The sequence below is a fragment of the Geotrypetes seraphini genome, chromosome 9 (genome assembly GCF_902459505.1).
Source record: "Geotrypetes seraphini chromosome 9, aGeoSer1.1, whole genome shotgun sequence".
Taxonomy (NCBI): Eukaryota; Metazoa; Chordata; class Amphibia; order Gymnophiona; family Dermophiidae; genus Geotrypetes; species Geotrypetes seraphini.
Window position 1 is genome coordinate 171,976,327 of NC_047092.1, and position 16,656 is coordinate 171,992,982.

Genomic DNA, 16,656 nt, shown 5'->3' on the forward strand with positions numbered 1-16,656 from the left:
ATTGGCGTCGCTAGCAAGAAATGCAGTCGCCCCATGAATGGTGGAGATTCGTTTAGCTTTGCATAATCTTATAAACGAAGCCCTAGTAATATAAATAAATATTTTTATTACTATGCAGATCATCGATGTGACAAATTTGAGCTATCTATGAAAGTAAGAAAAAGAGAAGACAATCCTCTACGTATGGCAACCACAAAGGGACAAAAGAGGAGAGGTGCGCCAGACAAATTCCAGTATGAGTTTTATCATTTTTTAAAAAAAATGATCTGACAGAGATCTGGCGTTTTGGCACAGTGCTGTGACAGGGACAGTGTGACAGTGTTTTGGCGCAGAGCTGCCTCCCTCAGGAGTTAACAATTCACCGTAAACGGGTCAAGATGCATGCAATATTCATACAGATGAACTGCAGAAGCAAGCGCAAGTTGCGTCCAAAATATCGATTCTGTTTATTATACAGGGTGATTATTGACGGCACAGTGAAGATTATTGCACGTGCGTCTAGATCTGCTTACAGCAGGGGTTTCAAAGTCCCTCCTCGAGGGCCGCAATCCAGTCGGGTTTTCAGGATTCCCCAATGAATACGCATGAGATCTATCAGCATACAATAAAAGCCGTGCATGCAAATAGATCTCATGCATATTCATAGGGGAAATCCTGAAAACCCGACTGAATTGCGGCCCTCAAGGAGGGACTTTGAGATCCCTGGCATAAACTGAGTGTAGCACAGGGGTGTCAAAGTCCCTCCTCGAGGGCCGCAATCCAGTCGGGTTTTCAGGATTCCCCCAATGAATACGCATGAGATCTATCAGCATACAATGAAAGCCGTGCATGCAAATAGATCTCATGCATATTCATAGGGGAAATCCTGAAAACCCGACTGAATTGCGGCCCTCGAGGAGGGACTTTGACACCCCTGGCTTATAGTGAATTCTTGGGTCCTGAGGCAGGCGCTTCTGCGCCAAAGCACAGATCTGCGTTGGGTCTTTTGAAAATAAAACCCTTGTGCTGGATTTTGCCTAATCTACCTCCACTCTCCTTTTTTATTTTAAGCTTGAGCTATCCATGAAACCATAAAAGTCTTTTGCAGTGATGTGAGATAAGAGACTTTGACATGCAAATACAAGTTCCTTCTTAAATTGCCTTCAGTAAGTAATAGGATGATATGAGTGTTAGTGCTGTACCTAGTGAAGATGTTAAAGTGAAGAATATGTGACCTCAATTATTTATTTAATTCAATTTATATCCCGTCCTCCCCAGGGAGCCCAGAACTGGTTACATAGTAGCATGCATTACAGCAAACAAGACACACACAACGATTAACTACTACTGCTACTACTAATTATTATTTCTATAGCGCTGAAAAGGCATATGCAGCGCTGTACATTTTAAAATACAATAGACAGTCTCTGCTCAGAAGAGCTTACAATCTAATTTAGGCAGGACATTTCAGGGTTGGGGTATTATGGTAGAGGAAATGATACAGTGGGTCTAAGTCAGAGGTAGGCAATTCCGGTCCTCGATAGCCGGAGCCAGGTCAGGTTTTCTGGATATCCCCAATAAATATGCACGAGATAGATTTGCAACTCAGGGAGGCAGTGCATGCAAATCCATCTCGTACGTATTCATTGTGAATATCCTGAAAACCTTACCTGGTTCCGGCTCTCGAGGACCGGAATTGCCTATCCCTGGTCTAAGTATCTGACAGCAGTGAGGGGGAGTTAAGGGTTGAAAGCGGTTTCAAAAAAGAGGGCTTTTAGTTTAGATTTGAACGCTGCCAGGGACGGAGCACGACGTATCGACTCAGGCAGCCTGTTCCAGGCATATGGTGCTGCAAGAAAGAAGGGACGGAGTCGGGAGTTTGCAGTGGAAGATTAACTACAGAGAACAGGAGACTAAGGCACTAGGGGACCTTCAGATGTGTATAGTTCAATTGTTCTGGATTAGCAGACACATGAAGCCAGAAGCATGCACAGAGAGGGAGTCTGTCGGACATCTATTAGGTATACTGTAGTTTGGGATTAAAAGTCTTGAGTGCTAGCTTGACCTGAGGAGTTAGATGAAGGGGTATTTATTTATTTAATTTTCTATACCGTTCTCCCAGGGGGGCTCAGAACTGTTTACATGAATTAATTCAGGTACTGGAGCATTTTTTCCTGTCTGTCCCGGTGGGCTCACAATCTATCTAATGTACCTGGGACAACGGGGAATCTGGCGACCTGCCCAGGGTCACAAGGAGCAGCGTGGGTTTGAACCCACAACCTTGGGATGCTGAGGCTGTAGCTTTAACCACTGTGTCACACTTTCCTAACGTGATTTGTATCTGTGGCGCTTGTTTATCTTGAGTACGTTGCAAGCTCCGGTGAGCAGAAACTCTCTCGTGTGGCATTGTACGGAACTTGGTTGCACTGTATAAAAGGTATACTGGAATTAATGTGTCTAATGGTAGCTGCTTACCGGAAACAGTGGTGATCTCACCCGTAATACAGTGCAATCGTGCTTAAATCCCTGGGTACTTGCTGCTTGTTGCTCAAAGCTGTCCACCTCCCTCACCTTTGAAAGAAAAGCTAGTACAGCTTTTTTTATTTTATTTTTTTACACCATAGTTGTAGAAAATTGAAATCTTTATTCATTTTTAAACTCACAATAAGTGTAACATAAAATACATACATTTTATACCTTAACATCACTTAATATATCTTCAAATTCTAACTCGAGTCAATTATCCCTCTTCCCTTATACCCAATAATTATTCATAAGCGAAAGAAATCATAAAATGTGCAGCATCTTTCTATTCCTCCCTCCCATTCCCCTGTGCAGTAGAACCCCACCGACCTTCCCACCGTAAAACTGACATACCTCCATTCCGAGGCCTCCAAAAAGAGCGGCAGCTCTCTGAATGGGCTTTTCCTCTGCCGCATCACTGATGAAATCATCAGTGATGTGGCAGAGGGAAGGCCCTGGTTGAGAAGGCCGTGAAGCAGCCTGTGTGTCAGGGATGGAGTCGGGGACATTCGGGAGGGGCTTCGGGGGTCCATCTTAAATAGGGCTTATTTTGGGAGTAGGGTACCTTTAAAAATCACGCTAGGGCTTATTTTCGGGATAGGTCTTATTTTGGGGGAAACATGGTAGTTGCTTCCACGGGTACTGATTTAATCCTGCTCCTCTTCATGAGGTCATAGTTATGGTGCCTTCCCGCTATCCACAGTAACTCTGATGTCTGCTAGTCTTTCGCACTGAAGTCAGTGGTTGATTTCTTGCAGCGTGCTGTTATTATTCGCAGCATGACTGGGGGCTTCTGGGACTTTCAAGAGTCGACACAGTGCAGAACCTGCATGCAAGCAGCTAAAACTAACTCGGCTTATCCCCAGTGACCTAGGTCTATCCAGATAGATTTATGAAGGGAAACCTGTGCCAAATGGAAATGTTTGAGATTTTTGAGCAATATCTAGTGGGGGGGGGGGGGTGTTTTTTGTTGTTTTTTTTTTAACCTGAGCTTACACAGTATGTTAAAAACTGTTTTCAGGAGGAAGAGCACTGGGCAATTACACTAAACTGTTTATCATCCAGGAAGTACCAAATGTCTTGGAGACACGTTTAGCGACTCCTCTTATTTTATTTTATTTTATTTTTTTAGCCTTTGAAATTTAAATGATAGCTGCCTTTTGCCATGTGCCGTTTTGATCATTCAGTGGTGATAGAGAGCCGCATGTGGGGAGAGCCTTGAGACACCTTCAGTGAGCTCTACTCAACTTTAAAGAATGAAAGACATATCAGGCTAGCCTGCATTTCGTTCACTAGCATACTTTAAGTTTAGTGCGTACATAGTTGATTTTCTTTTCATCCTGCTAGAACAGTCAAGACTGATGGTTTATACTTTATTTATTTGTACCGTGCCTTTCCCAAATCGGGTCACAACAAATACTTACTTAATTATCATCATGATGAGAACACAAGTCTTAAAAAAACCCCAACCAATTACAAATGATAAAATGACTAATCAAGCGACCAGCTCTCCCTCACGCAAATCAAAATTCAAAGTTCAGGTGCCATACTTCATTTTACAGAAAATGGTTTTGTTTTTTTTTCAAAGTTCTGCAAGTTTTTCTGCTGGTGAATGTATAATGCAGTGGTCTCAAACTCACGGCCCGCCAGGTACTATTTTGAGGCCCTCGGTACAAAAATAAAACAGTTTCTTGATCGTATGTCTCTTTAGCTATAAATGACAATATTATTATTAAGACTTAGCCAAAAGGAAAGATTTATAAACTATAAAGAGTTTTACCTCATGCAAAATTGTCATTTCTTTAATAAGACATTAACTATTTTTTTCTGAGGCCCTCCAAGTACCTACAAATCCAAAATGTGGCCCTGCAAAGGGTTTGCATTTGAGACCACTGGTATAATGGAAGCTCGTTCCATTCCCTGGGACCTATACATCGATTTTACAGTTTAGAAAAAAGCTGAAAACTTTTTTTAAAAAAATGTTTGCATGCTTTTTCAACCAGTAGCAGCAAGTAATGAACTGGTTCATAGACAATTGCGCGCAGACAGAGTGGCACGGACAACTGAGCGCAAGACAATGGAGCGCAAGACTTTTGACCTGTCACCAATGAACTAGCAGTGAAGTCTCAGTCAAGTAGAAGCAGTGCAGATGTTTTGTTGGTGTTCATGTTTGTTATATGCTTGTTTGTTGTATTGGAATATGTTCATTGTATTATGTTGTTTTGTTGAAATGTGTTGTATGAACTACAGTCAAAGAAGTTAAAAGGAAAAAAACTATATGATGGCATCCTGGCCACCAAGCAGCAACACTTGGCAACCAGATCTCCAATCTATTAATAGCGACCCCAGACTACAAAACATTCAGAAAAAAAATAACTATACTGTTTAAGAAATCCCAAAAAAGACCTAACACCACAAGTCCTCTTCTTTTCCTCCACTAACTTCCCAACTCCCAGAAACAACCTACTCTACTCTTTATTTTCCCTGAAAATAACCAGACATCTTCTGTAATCCACCTTCTATAACTCCTTTTGTAATCCGCCTTGAACCGCGAGGTAATGGCGGAATAGAAATCCCTAATGTAATAGAATGTAACTTGATTGTTCTATTGTACTCCACATAGAATTGCAGGATATGCGAAATATAAATTTTATAAAATAAACAAAATAAATACATGAGAATGTACTGGCCCTAGACACCTTCAACCTTAATTCTGTAACAGCTGGAATCTGTAGATCTACGCGGTTATATTGCCTTACCAGCCGATGAAGGCAAAGAATCTGAACCGAGTCGGGGACTTTAACAGTATAGGGCAGTGTATCGCAAACGGTGTGCCTCCTCAGATTTCTGGTGTGCCGCGACACACTGGCGAGGAGGAGCGTCGTCCACGCTGACTGCCTGCCTTCATGATGTGCCTCTCGCCATGCTGCTGACTCTCTTGTTCTCCCCGCACCTCCCGGATCCCTGTAATGGCGGGGTTGTGGCCAGATGGGCTTCTGTGCATGCGTGGACATTGACGTGATGACATCACGCGTGTACGTGATGTCATTGTGCCGACATCCAGGTGCCTTCCGGCCGGGGCACTGGATTTAGTGTTCTTCCGGCCAGAAAAGTTTGCAAGATACTGGTATAGGGAGTAGGGCAGCCTTGAACTTCTCAGTCTTCGTTCCTGTAGGGGGCCAAGAATAAGTGATCAGAGCTAACGGAACATTATCTGTTATGCTACGTCTTTCTGATGCACAAACAAGCAGTCTGTGCATAGAGTGAATGGATGCTGTAATATTCACCAGCCAAAAAGGGGGACTCGAAGGCCGGGGACAGTGGTCGCGGTGACGGGGTGGTGATGGGGACAAATTTTTTCCCCATGTCATTCTCTATTCCAGAACTTACTTTGAAATGAAAGAGATTCACCTCATGTGCATTTATGCCACATAGGTATTTAAATTAGAGAATGACACGGTGACAAAATTCATCCCCGTCCCCGCGGGAAACCATCTTCATGTCATTCTTTAAGGAGAGAGGGAAGAATCAGAGTATAATTGGGCACAACCACTGACCTGCAAGCTTTGCTTTGAAGAATGCTGGTGTAGAAGGACTGAGGTTGAGATAGACACTACAGAATGACAGTCTCTGGTATCCAGAGCAGATATTGTGATGTCATAATGCCTCATTCACTAGTGCCTAAGAGCCAATCACATCAGTGATGTCACAATGGCTTCATTATCCTTGGCTCACATAAGAATCAGAGTATGAATGGCCACAACCACTGACCCGCAAGATTTGCTTTGAAGAATGCTGGTGTAGAAGGACCGAGGTTGAAATAGACACTAGAAAATGACATGGGATTATTTCCCGCGGTTATCTGCAGGGACGTGAACGGTGATGAATTTTGTCACCATGTCATTCTCTAATTTAAATGTCTGTATCATATCTCCCCTCTCCTGTCTTTCCTCCAAAGTATACAGATTGTGATCTTTAAGTCTGTCCCCATACGCCTTATGACGAAGACCACACACCATTTTAGTAGCCTTCCTCTGGACAGACTCCATGGTTTTATATCTTTTTGAAGATGCAGTCTACAGGATTGTACACAATATTCTAAATCAGGGGTGTCAAAGTCCCTCCTTGAGGGCCACAATCCAGTCGGGTTTTCAGGATTTTCCCCGATGAATATGCATGAGATCTATTAGTATACAATGAAAGCGGTGCATGCAAATAGAGCTCATGCATATTCATTGGGGAAATCCTGAAAACCCGACTGGATTGTAGCCCTCGAGGAGGGACTTTGATACCCCTGTTCTAAATGAAGTCTCAAGCAAAAAACAAAAGGAATTGATCCTGAAATATCCACAAAGAAGAAAATCCAGAGAAAACAAAAAAAAACTCTGTGGCGTGACGATGTTCCTAAATGGACTTTATTTGAAAGTGTCAAAGTTCCAAAGGTACACTAAAATCATCCACATAAAATAATTCCATCCACATAAGAGCCTTAAAGGACTTAGTCCGCTTGGGATACAGGACCCTAGCGGACTAGGTCCTGTAAGGTTCTTATGTGGATGATTTCAGTGTACCTTTGGAACTTTGACACTTTCAAATAAAGTCCATTTAGGAACATCGTCACTCCAAAGAGATTTTTTGGTTTTCTCTAAATGAAGTCTCACCAGAGTCTTATACAGGGCATCAATACTTCCTTTTTCCTACTGGCCATACCTCTCCTTATGCACCCCGGCATCCTTTTCAATCCATTGGCCACTTTAAGATCTTCACATACTATCACCCCTAAATCCTGTCTTTTGTGCACAGTTCTTCACCCCAATAAACTGTACCATTCCCTCAGGTTTTTGCAGTCCAAGTCCTTGCATTTCATAGCATCAAATTTTAGCTGCTAAATTTCAGACTCTGCTTCAAGCTTTGCTAAGTCCTTCCTCGTGTTATTCACACCATTGGGGGTGTTTACTCTATTGCAGGTTTTGAAATCATCCGCAAAGAGGCAAATCTTACCCGACAGCCCTTCAGCAATATCGCTTACAAAAATGTTAAAAAGAACAGGCCCAAGAACTGAACATTTTTTTCCCCCTTTGTAGCCTGGTCTTTGTATTTTCAGAAGTAATACAGTCTATACCACACAAATGCTTTCCTAGTCTTAAAAGATTTTTTCCTTTTTATAAAATAAAATGCACTGAAGGTAATTATTCGTTAAAGACCAGACATCTGCCGTTTTAAGGATTTGTCCAGCTTGCTGCATGGTTTAGATATTATATGGTACTCTTTGAAACTGATTGGAGAGCAGTGGTAAAAACAAAATATGTTATAATAATTTAGCCAGACTTAAAATCTAGTCAGTGAAGATCATATTTGCTCGATGTAAATCATTTGCCTGTCTTGTGTTCCTCTGAAAACCTTTACCCAGATGACTTCAGTACTTAAAGAGCCATGGCTGATTCTAAACATCAGTGCAGAACGCATGTGATTAGAATGGCACAAGTTTTTTTTTAAAATAAGCTTTATTTATATTTACAAGGTGCAGAATACAATACAACTTCTTATATCCCGCAAATATCCACATGGAATCATTGCGTCATACTGCAAGTTGAGTTACATTTCCGATATAGCGTTATTGCTAGGCGAGATCAGTATTGTCTTGTCATTTTAAGGATGGCAGTCTGCGGGATGAAGAGGGCTGGGAAATGTTGAGTCCACTGGGGGGGGGGGGAGAGATAAGTCTTTTAGTCTTTTCCTGAACAGGCAATGCAGATTGGGCAGAACAGTAACAATATACATAAAAAAGGCTATATACCGTATATACTGGAATATAAACCAAGGTAACCTTTCCCCCCCACAAAAAAAAGGAGGAAAAAAGCTTGACTTGAATATAAACTAGTTGGGGTGGGGGTGGGGGAACTAATATTCAAATGCAGTGCCTTGCCTTGCCAGGCTCTGCACCCTGTTCCCCCTCCCTCACTGTTTTGCCAGGATCTGCATCCAGCCCCCTCCCTCCCTTCCTATTCCCCCTCCCCCCTTCCTCACTGCTCTGCCAGGCTCTGCATCCAGCCCCCCCTCACTCACTCCTTCCTCTGCCCTGCCAGTCTCTGCATACAGTCCCCCTCCCTCCCTTCCTGCCAGATTCTGTACTCTATCCCCCTCCCTCACTGCTCTGCCAGGCTCTGCATCCAGTCCCCTCACTCCCTCCCTCCACTGCCTTGCCGTTCTCTTCACACAGCCCCCCTCCCTGCCAGTTCTATACCCTTTTCCCACTCCATCCCGATGCCTTGCAGACCTCCACTGGGCCTGCTGTGAACTGTGATGGTGGTCCACAGTGGCCAGGACAGGAGGGATCCCTCCCGCCTCCTATCCCAGCTAATTCTAATTATTTTTATCTCCCTCCCACTTCTCTCTACGTACCTTAAGTATCCCTGGTGGTCCAGCGGTGAATCGCGACAGGAGCAACCTTCCTTCTGCCCGTGCAGAACTGCTAGCTAATTGGCTGCTACAAATTCTCGCAGGACCGCTAGAGCCCTCGGCAGCCAATCAGCTAGCTACTCTGCACGGGCAGGAGCGAAGGAAGGTCTCTCCTGCCGTGATTCACCGCTGGACCACCAGGGAACGGGGACAAATTTGTCCATGCGTTATTCTCTAATTGGGAATTGAGAGAAGATAAAAGTCTGAGGGCTTAGAAAGGGATTTTGCCACATTGTGGGGTGGGTGGGATGGAAGTATGGATCTCACCTGGGGTGATGGGCTGGGAATAGGAGGGGGGATATATATATATATCTTGCTGGGGGTGGTGGAAGAGGGTATGGTTGTCATGGGGGAAGAGGTGGGATCAAAGGGGCAATGACAACCATAGCTCCAATTGCCAATCCACTTGTGATTAGCACCAGAATGCAGTGCTGGTGCCCAGATATGGCCCTACGCTGAATAGCAGGAGCTAAATCTGCTCGTGGCATTTTTTTTCATCCTTTTAAATATTATTTTACCCCCCCTTCCCCTTTTACAAAACCACAAAAGTGGTTTTTAACACCAGCTGGCGCACTGTGAATGCTCCGTGCTGCTCTGATGCTCCTAGAGCGTTGAGAGCAGCGCAGAGCATTCAGCACGCTGGCCGGCGCTAAAACCCGCTTTTGCAGCTTTGTATAAGGGAGGGTTAGTGAGGAGCACTTGGTGAAAGTTTAGGAAGCGCTCCTAAAATTGAAAATATGGATTTCCTCTTGAAGAGTTATTAATACCTATATCGTGCCACGGGAAAAAATATGATGACATAATCTGTTTGCTGTGAGTTTGTAGTTATTGCACATCACAACCATAAGTTGATACTTAGATCCTTATAGAAAGAAAAATAACAGCCTTTAGGAAGGTCTTTTAATTGTTAAAATGCATAACCACCACCACCACCAGATATCTGGAATGTAGCTTAACTTATTTTGGACTCTTCTCTTTCTTTTAGGGCCAGCAGAAGTTCCCATGATGTCGCCAAATGGATCGATTCCTCCTATACACGTCCCTCCTGGTTACATCTCGCAGGTAGGCTCACTGGAACGGTGCATTTCAGCATGTTTAAGAGAGGGATGGAGGGGGTAAGTTAGAAGTCAAAAGGCAGACTTTTTCCCAAAATGATGTGCTTTTTATTTCGGATTCTTAACAGCGGACTTGAATATTCAGCTTCAGGATAAGCTTACATTGGGAAATTCATTGTTGGCTACTTTGGGCTCCTTTCATCAAGCCGCGCTAGCGGGGTGAACGTGCGCAACGTTTCATCACGCACTAACCCCCGCGCTGGCTAAAAACTGCCGCCTGCTCAAGAGGAGGCGGTAGTGGCTAGCGCAGCCGGCGGTTTGACACGCGCTATTACGCGCGTTAAACCGCTGGCGTGGCTTGATTAAAAGGAGCCCTTTGTTAATTCTGTTTTAATAACGTTATCAAGAGTACTGTATATGCTCGAATATAAATCCATTAGTGATTATGGTTTCAAAATATCTGTTAAGTGGGAGGATAAATATCAACCAAATCTCAAGAGGTTGGTCTATTTTGGCCGCCTCGTAATTATCCACTCCAATATTGTTGTTTTTCAGACCCTCAGAAATGCCACCAGCCACTCAAATATGTTTCATAGTGGTTGGATTTATGCATTAAATCCTCACCGGGTCACTTGAACTTGAACTTGAGCTATTATAAATTAGAATGTATCAAATCTTTCAAATTTTATAAATATAAAGCTAATACTTAGCTTAAGTGGTCCATTCAAAGGGATCTGTCACCGACATGTTTCACCCTGGAAGGGTTTCATCAGGGCTACAATCCCTCTCCTAGAACTGGTTTCCCATGACGCGACCATTCCAATTTTTAAATTTCTTGGAGTGGTCGTGTCGTGGGAAACCAGTTCTAGTAGAGGGATTGTAGCCCTGATGAAACCCTTCCAGGGTGAAACATGTCGGTGACAGATCCCTTTGAATGGACCACTTAAGCTAAGTATTAGCTTTATATTTATAAAATTTGAAAGATTTGATACATTCTAATTTATAATAGCTCAAGTTCAAGTGACCCGGTGAGGATTTAATGTATAAATCCAACCACTATGAAACATATTTGAGTGGCTGGTGGCATTTCTGAGGATCTGAAAAACAACAATATTGGAGTGGATAATTACGAGGTGGCCATAATAGACCAACCTCTTGAGATTTGGCGAATATAAATCCATACCATACTGTTTCTTATATATAGATTCATAACAGTAACATCGAGGATCAGTTAATGTAGAGTTCATGTCTTGGATTACAGTGAGAGTAGATCTGTCTTTAGTGATTTCTATGCGTCAATTGGACGTGCTTTGTCAATTTAGAAAAGAGGTAAAAACTGTATTATTTGCATGTGCTTTTGGCACCAGCTGTGTAGGCGTATGAGATTTTATCTTTTAGTGTTAGGCTGTGGATGGTACCAGCTTTGATCGTCTTTTTAAGATTTATTTTTTGATGATGTTTTATGATTTTTTTTTTGTGTGTGTGTACTGCTATTGTATTTTGTGGTTTGTTATTTGCTGATTGAGTACGTTTACATATTGGTCCCCGCCTAGACTTGTAAATAGGCGGGCTACAAATAATTTTAAATGAATAAATAAATTTCCTGAATTGAAGGTAGGAAGGGATTTGTCGCAAGCAGGCTGGAAGACAGTTCCAAATCATGGGACCTTGGAACTCGAAGAGTGATTTTTATTTTTGGTCCGGATTTGACATGGAGGCAGTTTGCAGCGCTGAGTTGTTCTTGAGTGGTAGAAGGAATACTTGACCTGAATGGTACATATAGCCTTGTGGACCATACATGCAACTTTAAATTGGATTCTGCTCTTAACCGGCAACCAGTACAGCTCCGCCAGTAGCAGACTGGCCCTCTCAAACCTGGTCTTGTGAAGGATTAGCATAGCCGCTGTGTTCTGGAACAGCTGCAATCTCGTAAGACCTTTCATTGAGATGTCAGCATATAGAGAGTTGCAATAGTCCAAATATGGGAGTAAGATTGACTGAGCTAGTATGCCCTGATACTGGAAGCCCTGAATATGTATACTCTAGAGGAAAGGAGGGACAGGGGAGATATGATTCAGACATTCAAATACTTGAAAGGTATTGACGTAGAACAAAATCTTTTTCAGAGAAAGGAAAATGGTAAAACCAGAGGACATAATTTGAGGTTGAGGGGTGGTAGATTCAAGAGCAATGTTAGGAAATTCTACTTTACGGAGAGGGTGGTGGATGCCTGGAATGCGCTCCCGAGAGAGGTGGTGGAGAGTAAAACTGTGATTTAGTTCAAAGAAGCAAGGGATGAACACAGAGGATCTAGAATTAGAAAATAATGTTAAATATTGAACTAAGGCCAGTACTGGGCAGACTTGCACGGTCTGTATGTGGCCATTTGGGGGAGGATGGGCTGGAGAGGGCTTTAATGGCTGGGAGGGTGTAGATGGGCTGGAGTAGGTTTTGACGGAGATTTCGGCAGTTGGAACCCAAGCACAGTACCGGGGAGAGCTTTGGATTCTTGCCCAGAAATAGCTAAGAAGAAAAAAATTTGAAAAATTTCAATTGAATCAGGTTGGGCAGACTGGATGGACCATTCGAGTCTTTATCTGCCATCATCTACTATGTTACTAAAGTTGGTCGGACTTGGGGCTGATCTTATCATTCTCAGTTGCCTCAGTCTGAAGAAAAGGTTTTTGACCAGTGAGGCAATCTCTCCCGTAGTAAGTCTGGTGTTAAGGACAATACCTAGCACCTTCGACATTTTGTCTATCGGTAGTTTCTTGCCTGTAGACAATGCTAGCTCTGAATGCGGTAGTGAATTGTAGTCCCTGCATCAAAGCACCTTCGTCTTCTGTTTTTTGGTTGGTTTGTTTTTGGGTTTTTTAAAATTCTTTATTCGTTTTCAAACTTCAAAAGTGCATTACACAAAATTGATCATAAAATTGATCAAAAAAAGCACATTCCACTCAAATATAAATAACCACCCATTTTCTCCCCCCCAACCCCCCAATGATTAATCAATAAAACACAGAAAACATGTAAATATCCCAATATTCATACCCTATTAAAATTAATAATATCCTCCCAACCACCCTCCCCAAGTGTAAATATTCAAAGGACAAATGAAACAAAAAAATACTCACCCACCCCCACCCTTCCCTGGATATGTACGATAATAACAAAAACTGGCTCGTAATCAAAAACCTACTATTATGAAGTAGTTTAAGATGTCAATGGGCCCCAAACCAATTTAAATACATTACTGTGCCCCAAACTATCGGCATTCATTCTTTCATATCTATAGCTAGAGCACAGATTTGCCCACCAGAAAGGCAATTTTGTTAGTCATGTATGTTTCCCCTGACTTTGTAATTTTTAGATGTACATCGCTTAGAATCTGGAATAGGCGATTAATCAAATCTTATAATAAACTTGGAAACTTGGAAAATTTAAATGGTCAAAGTTCTTCCAGTTATGGGTAATCATCTGGATGGCTATCCCGGTCATGATAAAGAAACGACAGCATTTATACTGATCTCTAGGGGGCTTAACATGCAATAATGTCCATATATATAAGGATGGTGAAATTCCTTATTTTATGTCTTATAGCCCGTTACATTAATGGGTGCTAGAATATATGTGTGTGTGTCTTTATTTCTTTCTCTCTCTCTCTCCTTAGCCGCTTTCTTTCTTTCTGTCTTTCTTTTTCCTTGGCTGTCCATCACCGCCCCTTGCCTGCTCCCCCTGTCCATTGTCCCTTCCTTTTATCTCCCCTGTGTCCACCACCACACCTTCACTGCTCTCCTTATGCAGCAGCAGCCCTTCTCCCTTTGTTTTATTTCCCCCCTGTCCAGCAGCACCTCTTTCCTTCTCCCCCTGTCCAACATTAGGCCTCCGTTCCTTTTTCTTCACCCCCCTGTCCATCAGCACCTCTTTCCTTCTCCCCCTGTCTAGCATTAGGCGTCCCTTCCTTTTTCTTCCCCCCCTCCTTCTTCTTATCCCTATGATACGCTTACCTTGCTCTGCCCCTGATCAGAGGTTCCCGACAGCTGCCCAGTTGCACCCATTGGAAAAGTTCCCTCTGCCGCATCCCGCACCCCTCCTGATGCGACTTCCACTGTCTTTCTTTCTGTCTATCTCTGTCCCTGGCCCCCTTTGTCTGTCTGTCTTTCTGTGTATCTCCCTGCCCCTGTGTCTTTCTTCTTTTCTTTCTGTCTCCCTTCCTCCCTCTGTCTGTCTGTGCAAAGCAGCATTTCCTCCCCCTCCATTTCCCTCCCCCCACACCAGTTCCCTGTGCAGCAGCATTAACGTTCCCTTCGCGTGGTCCTGACTACAAATAATGGTCCCGAGTACTTTGCCGCCCCCCCCCCCTTCCATTCCCGCGGGCCCAACTACGCATGGCGATTCAAGCAGAATGTGCAGCAGTCTTCACACGCTGCTTCGGGTACTTCTACTGCCCTGATTTACTCTGGCACGTCCCTGATGACATAATCAGAGACGCGGCAGAGCAAATCAGGGCAGTAGAAGGGCATGAAGCAGCGTGTGAAGACTGCTGCACACGCTGCTTAAATCGCCTGTCGGGCCCCCGGGAAGGGAAGGGTGGGGGCGGCAAAGGACTTGGGTCCCGGGCAGCGGAAAGTTGCTGGGCTCCTCGGTGGGGGCACTGAGCGGCCGCGATCCCTCTCCTCCCAGACCCCACCCCCCTGCTGGAGGAACGCAGATCGGCGGCTAGCTGCAGTCCCAGCTTGAGGAGGCGATCGGTGGCTGGTAACGTATTAGAGTACATATATACATAAAATAAGGAATTTCACCATCTATATATATATATATATATATATATATATATATATATATATATATATATATATATATATATATATATATATATATATATATATATATATATATATATATATATATATATATATATATATATATATATATATATATATATAGAGAGAGAGAGAGAGAGAGAGAGAGAGAGAGAGAGAGAGAGAGAGAGAGAGAGAGAGAGAGAGAGAGAGAGAGAGAGAGAGAGAGAGAGAGAGAGAGAGAGAGAGAGAGAGAGAGAGAGAGAGAGAGAGAGAGAGAGAGAGAGAGAGAGAGAGAGAGAGAGAGAGAGAGAGAGAGAGAGAGAGAGAGAGAGGCAGAGAGAGAGAGAGGCAGAGAGAGAGAGAGGCAGAGAGAGAGAGAGGCAGAGAGAGGCAGAGAGAGAGAGAGGCAGAGAGAGGCCTTGTGGCTTGCTAAAGAGAATGCATGGGCAGGAGCACAATTGGATTGTTTTTGCTCCAGCTCACCGCTGGACCATCAGGGAGGTAAGGTAAGGTGGGATTGGGAGGGAAGGAGCGGGGCGGTTAATAGGTAAACACAAAGGATCCTTAAACGCAAAAAGAATGGAATCAAAACAAAACTTGGTATTCAAGCAGCACACGGGCATGTCGTGGGCGTTCCACCTAGGAATCAGATATGCGCATTGCAAGGCGTACTTAGGCGCCTTGCCTAAGCCAAAGCAGCTTTGCGCTACTTTTCTACAACAGGTTAGGCATCGCCTTAACGCCAAAGTAGAATTGTCGCTATGCGCGCTCCTTAATCATGCATACATTTAGGTGCCGCGTTATATAATTTCCCCCTTAAAGGGCCGCACTCGGTAAACGGTGCCCAGAGTTAGGCACTGAGGTGATCTGCCCTATGCTGTATTTTGTAAAGGGCGCTTTGCGCGGAGCATCCTTTATAAAATATTAACGCACATTTCACGCCTAACAGTGGTTGTGAGCATTTACGCCTTCCAAAGGCTGGCGAAAAGAATGATGCTCAACCGATGGCAGTTAGGTGCCCAAATGTAGCCATTCTGTAATGTCACACCTCAGTTTTGGGAATGCTCCTGACCCAGCCACGCCCCTTCGCAGTTGCACGCTATGAAGTTTAGTTGTGCATGTTATATAGTAGGGGGTAAGGCAGATCCACGTGTAACTCCTAATTACTCCCAATTAAGTGCTCGTTAATGCTAATAATTGATTTAGTGCCTAATTGACTAATTACTTTCTCTCTCAGATTCTGCATAGATCATCCAGAGCCACACATATCGTATGAGAGCTTATTGTAATCCTTATAATAACATGTCTATAGCCACTAATGATAGCTAGAACTGGAGTTGCACTTCAGGGTATGTGTCTCAGACATGGAACAGGCTCTTTTTTCATCGGAAATAAAGTAGTCAAGGTGTTGCCTTCCCTTTCACTAAAGGAATGATAAGCGGCGGTGTTACAGTACAGTCATTTTCAGCGCTGTTTCTCTTGGCTCTCAAGACAATCTGTTTTTCAGAATAGTCTCGGATGCCAGCGCTATTATACTATAGTAGACACCTGATATTAGTCACCCACTCACCTTCTTTCGCCGAGTTTCTAATAATCTATCGTGTTGCAAAAATGTACAGAACATGTGATTTGGATAATTAGAGTTGCAGCTTTATTTCATAATAGTAAAACCTTTGTCGAAAACAGTTAAACAATGTAAAGAAACCTCTTGATCCCAAGGCCCGATAGGTATATCCCAGCAGGATAGGTGCATTTAAAGCCAGTCAGGGGCTTCAGGCAGTGTCCAGTCCAGTGTTCCCTCTAAGGTGAGCGCATGAGCGATCGCTCACTATTTT

General features: G+C 43.4%; 1 protein-coding gene across 5 annotated transcripts in view; it reads left to right on the top strand.

The window, feature by feature from the left end:
• The window catches only part of FNDC3B (fibronectin type III domain containing 3B), a 490,638-nt gene that overhangs the window by 275,537 nt on the left and 198,445 nt on the right, over window positions 1–16,656 (top strand). For all 5 annotated transcript variants that reach the window (XM_033959077.1, XM_033959075.1, XM_033959076.1 and 2 more), the window contains exon 4: window positions 9,947–10,023. In XM_033959077.1, the coding sequence (XP_033814968.1) occupies window positions 9,947–10,023 (77 nt within the window). The remainder of the gene's footprint in view (window positions 1–9,946; window positions 10,024–16,656) is intronic.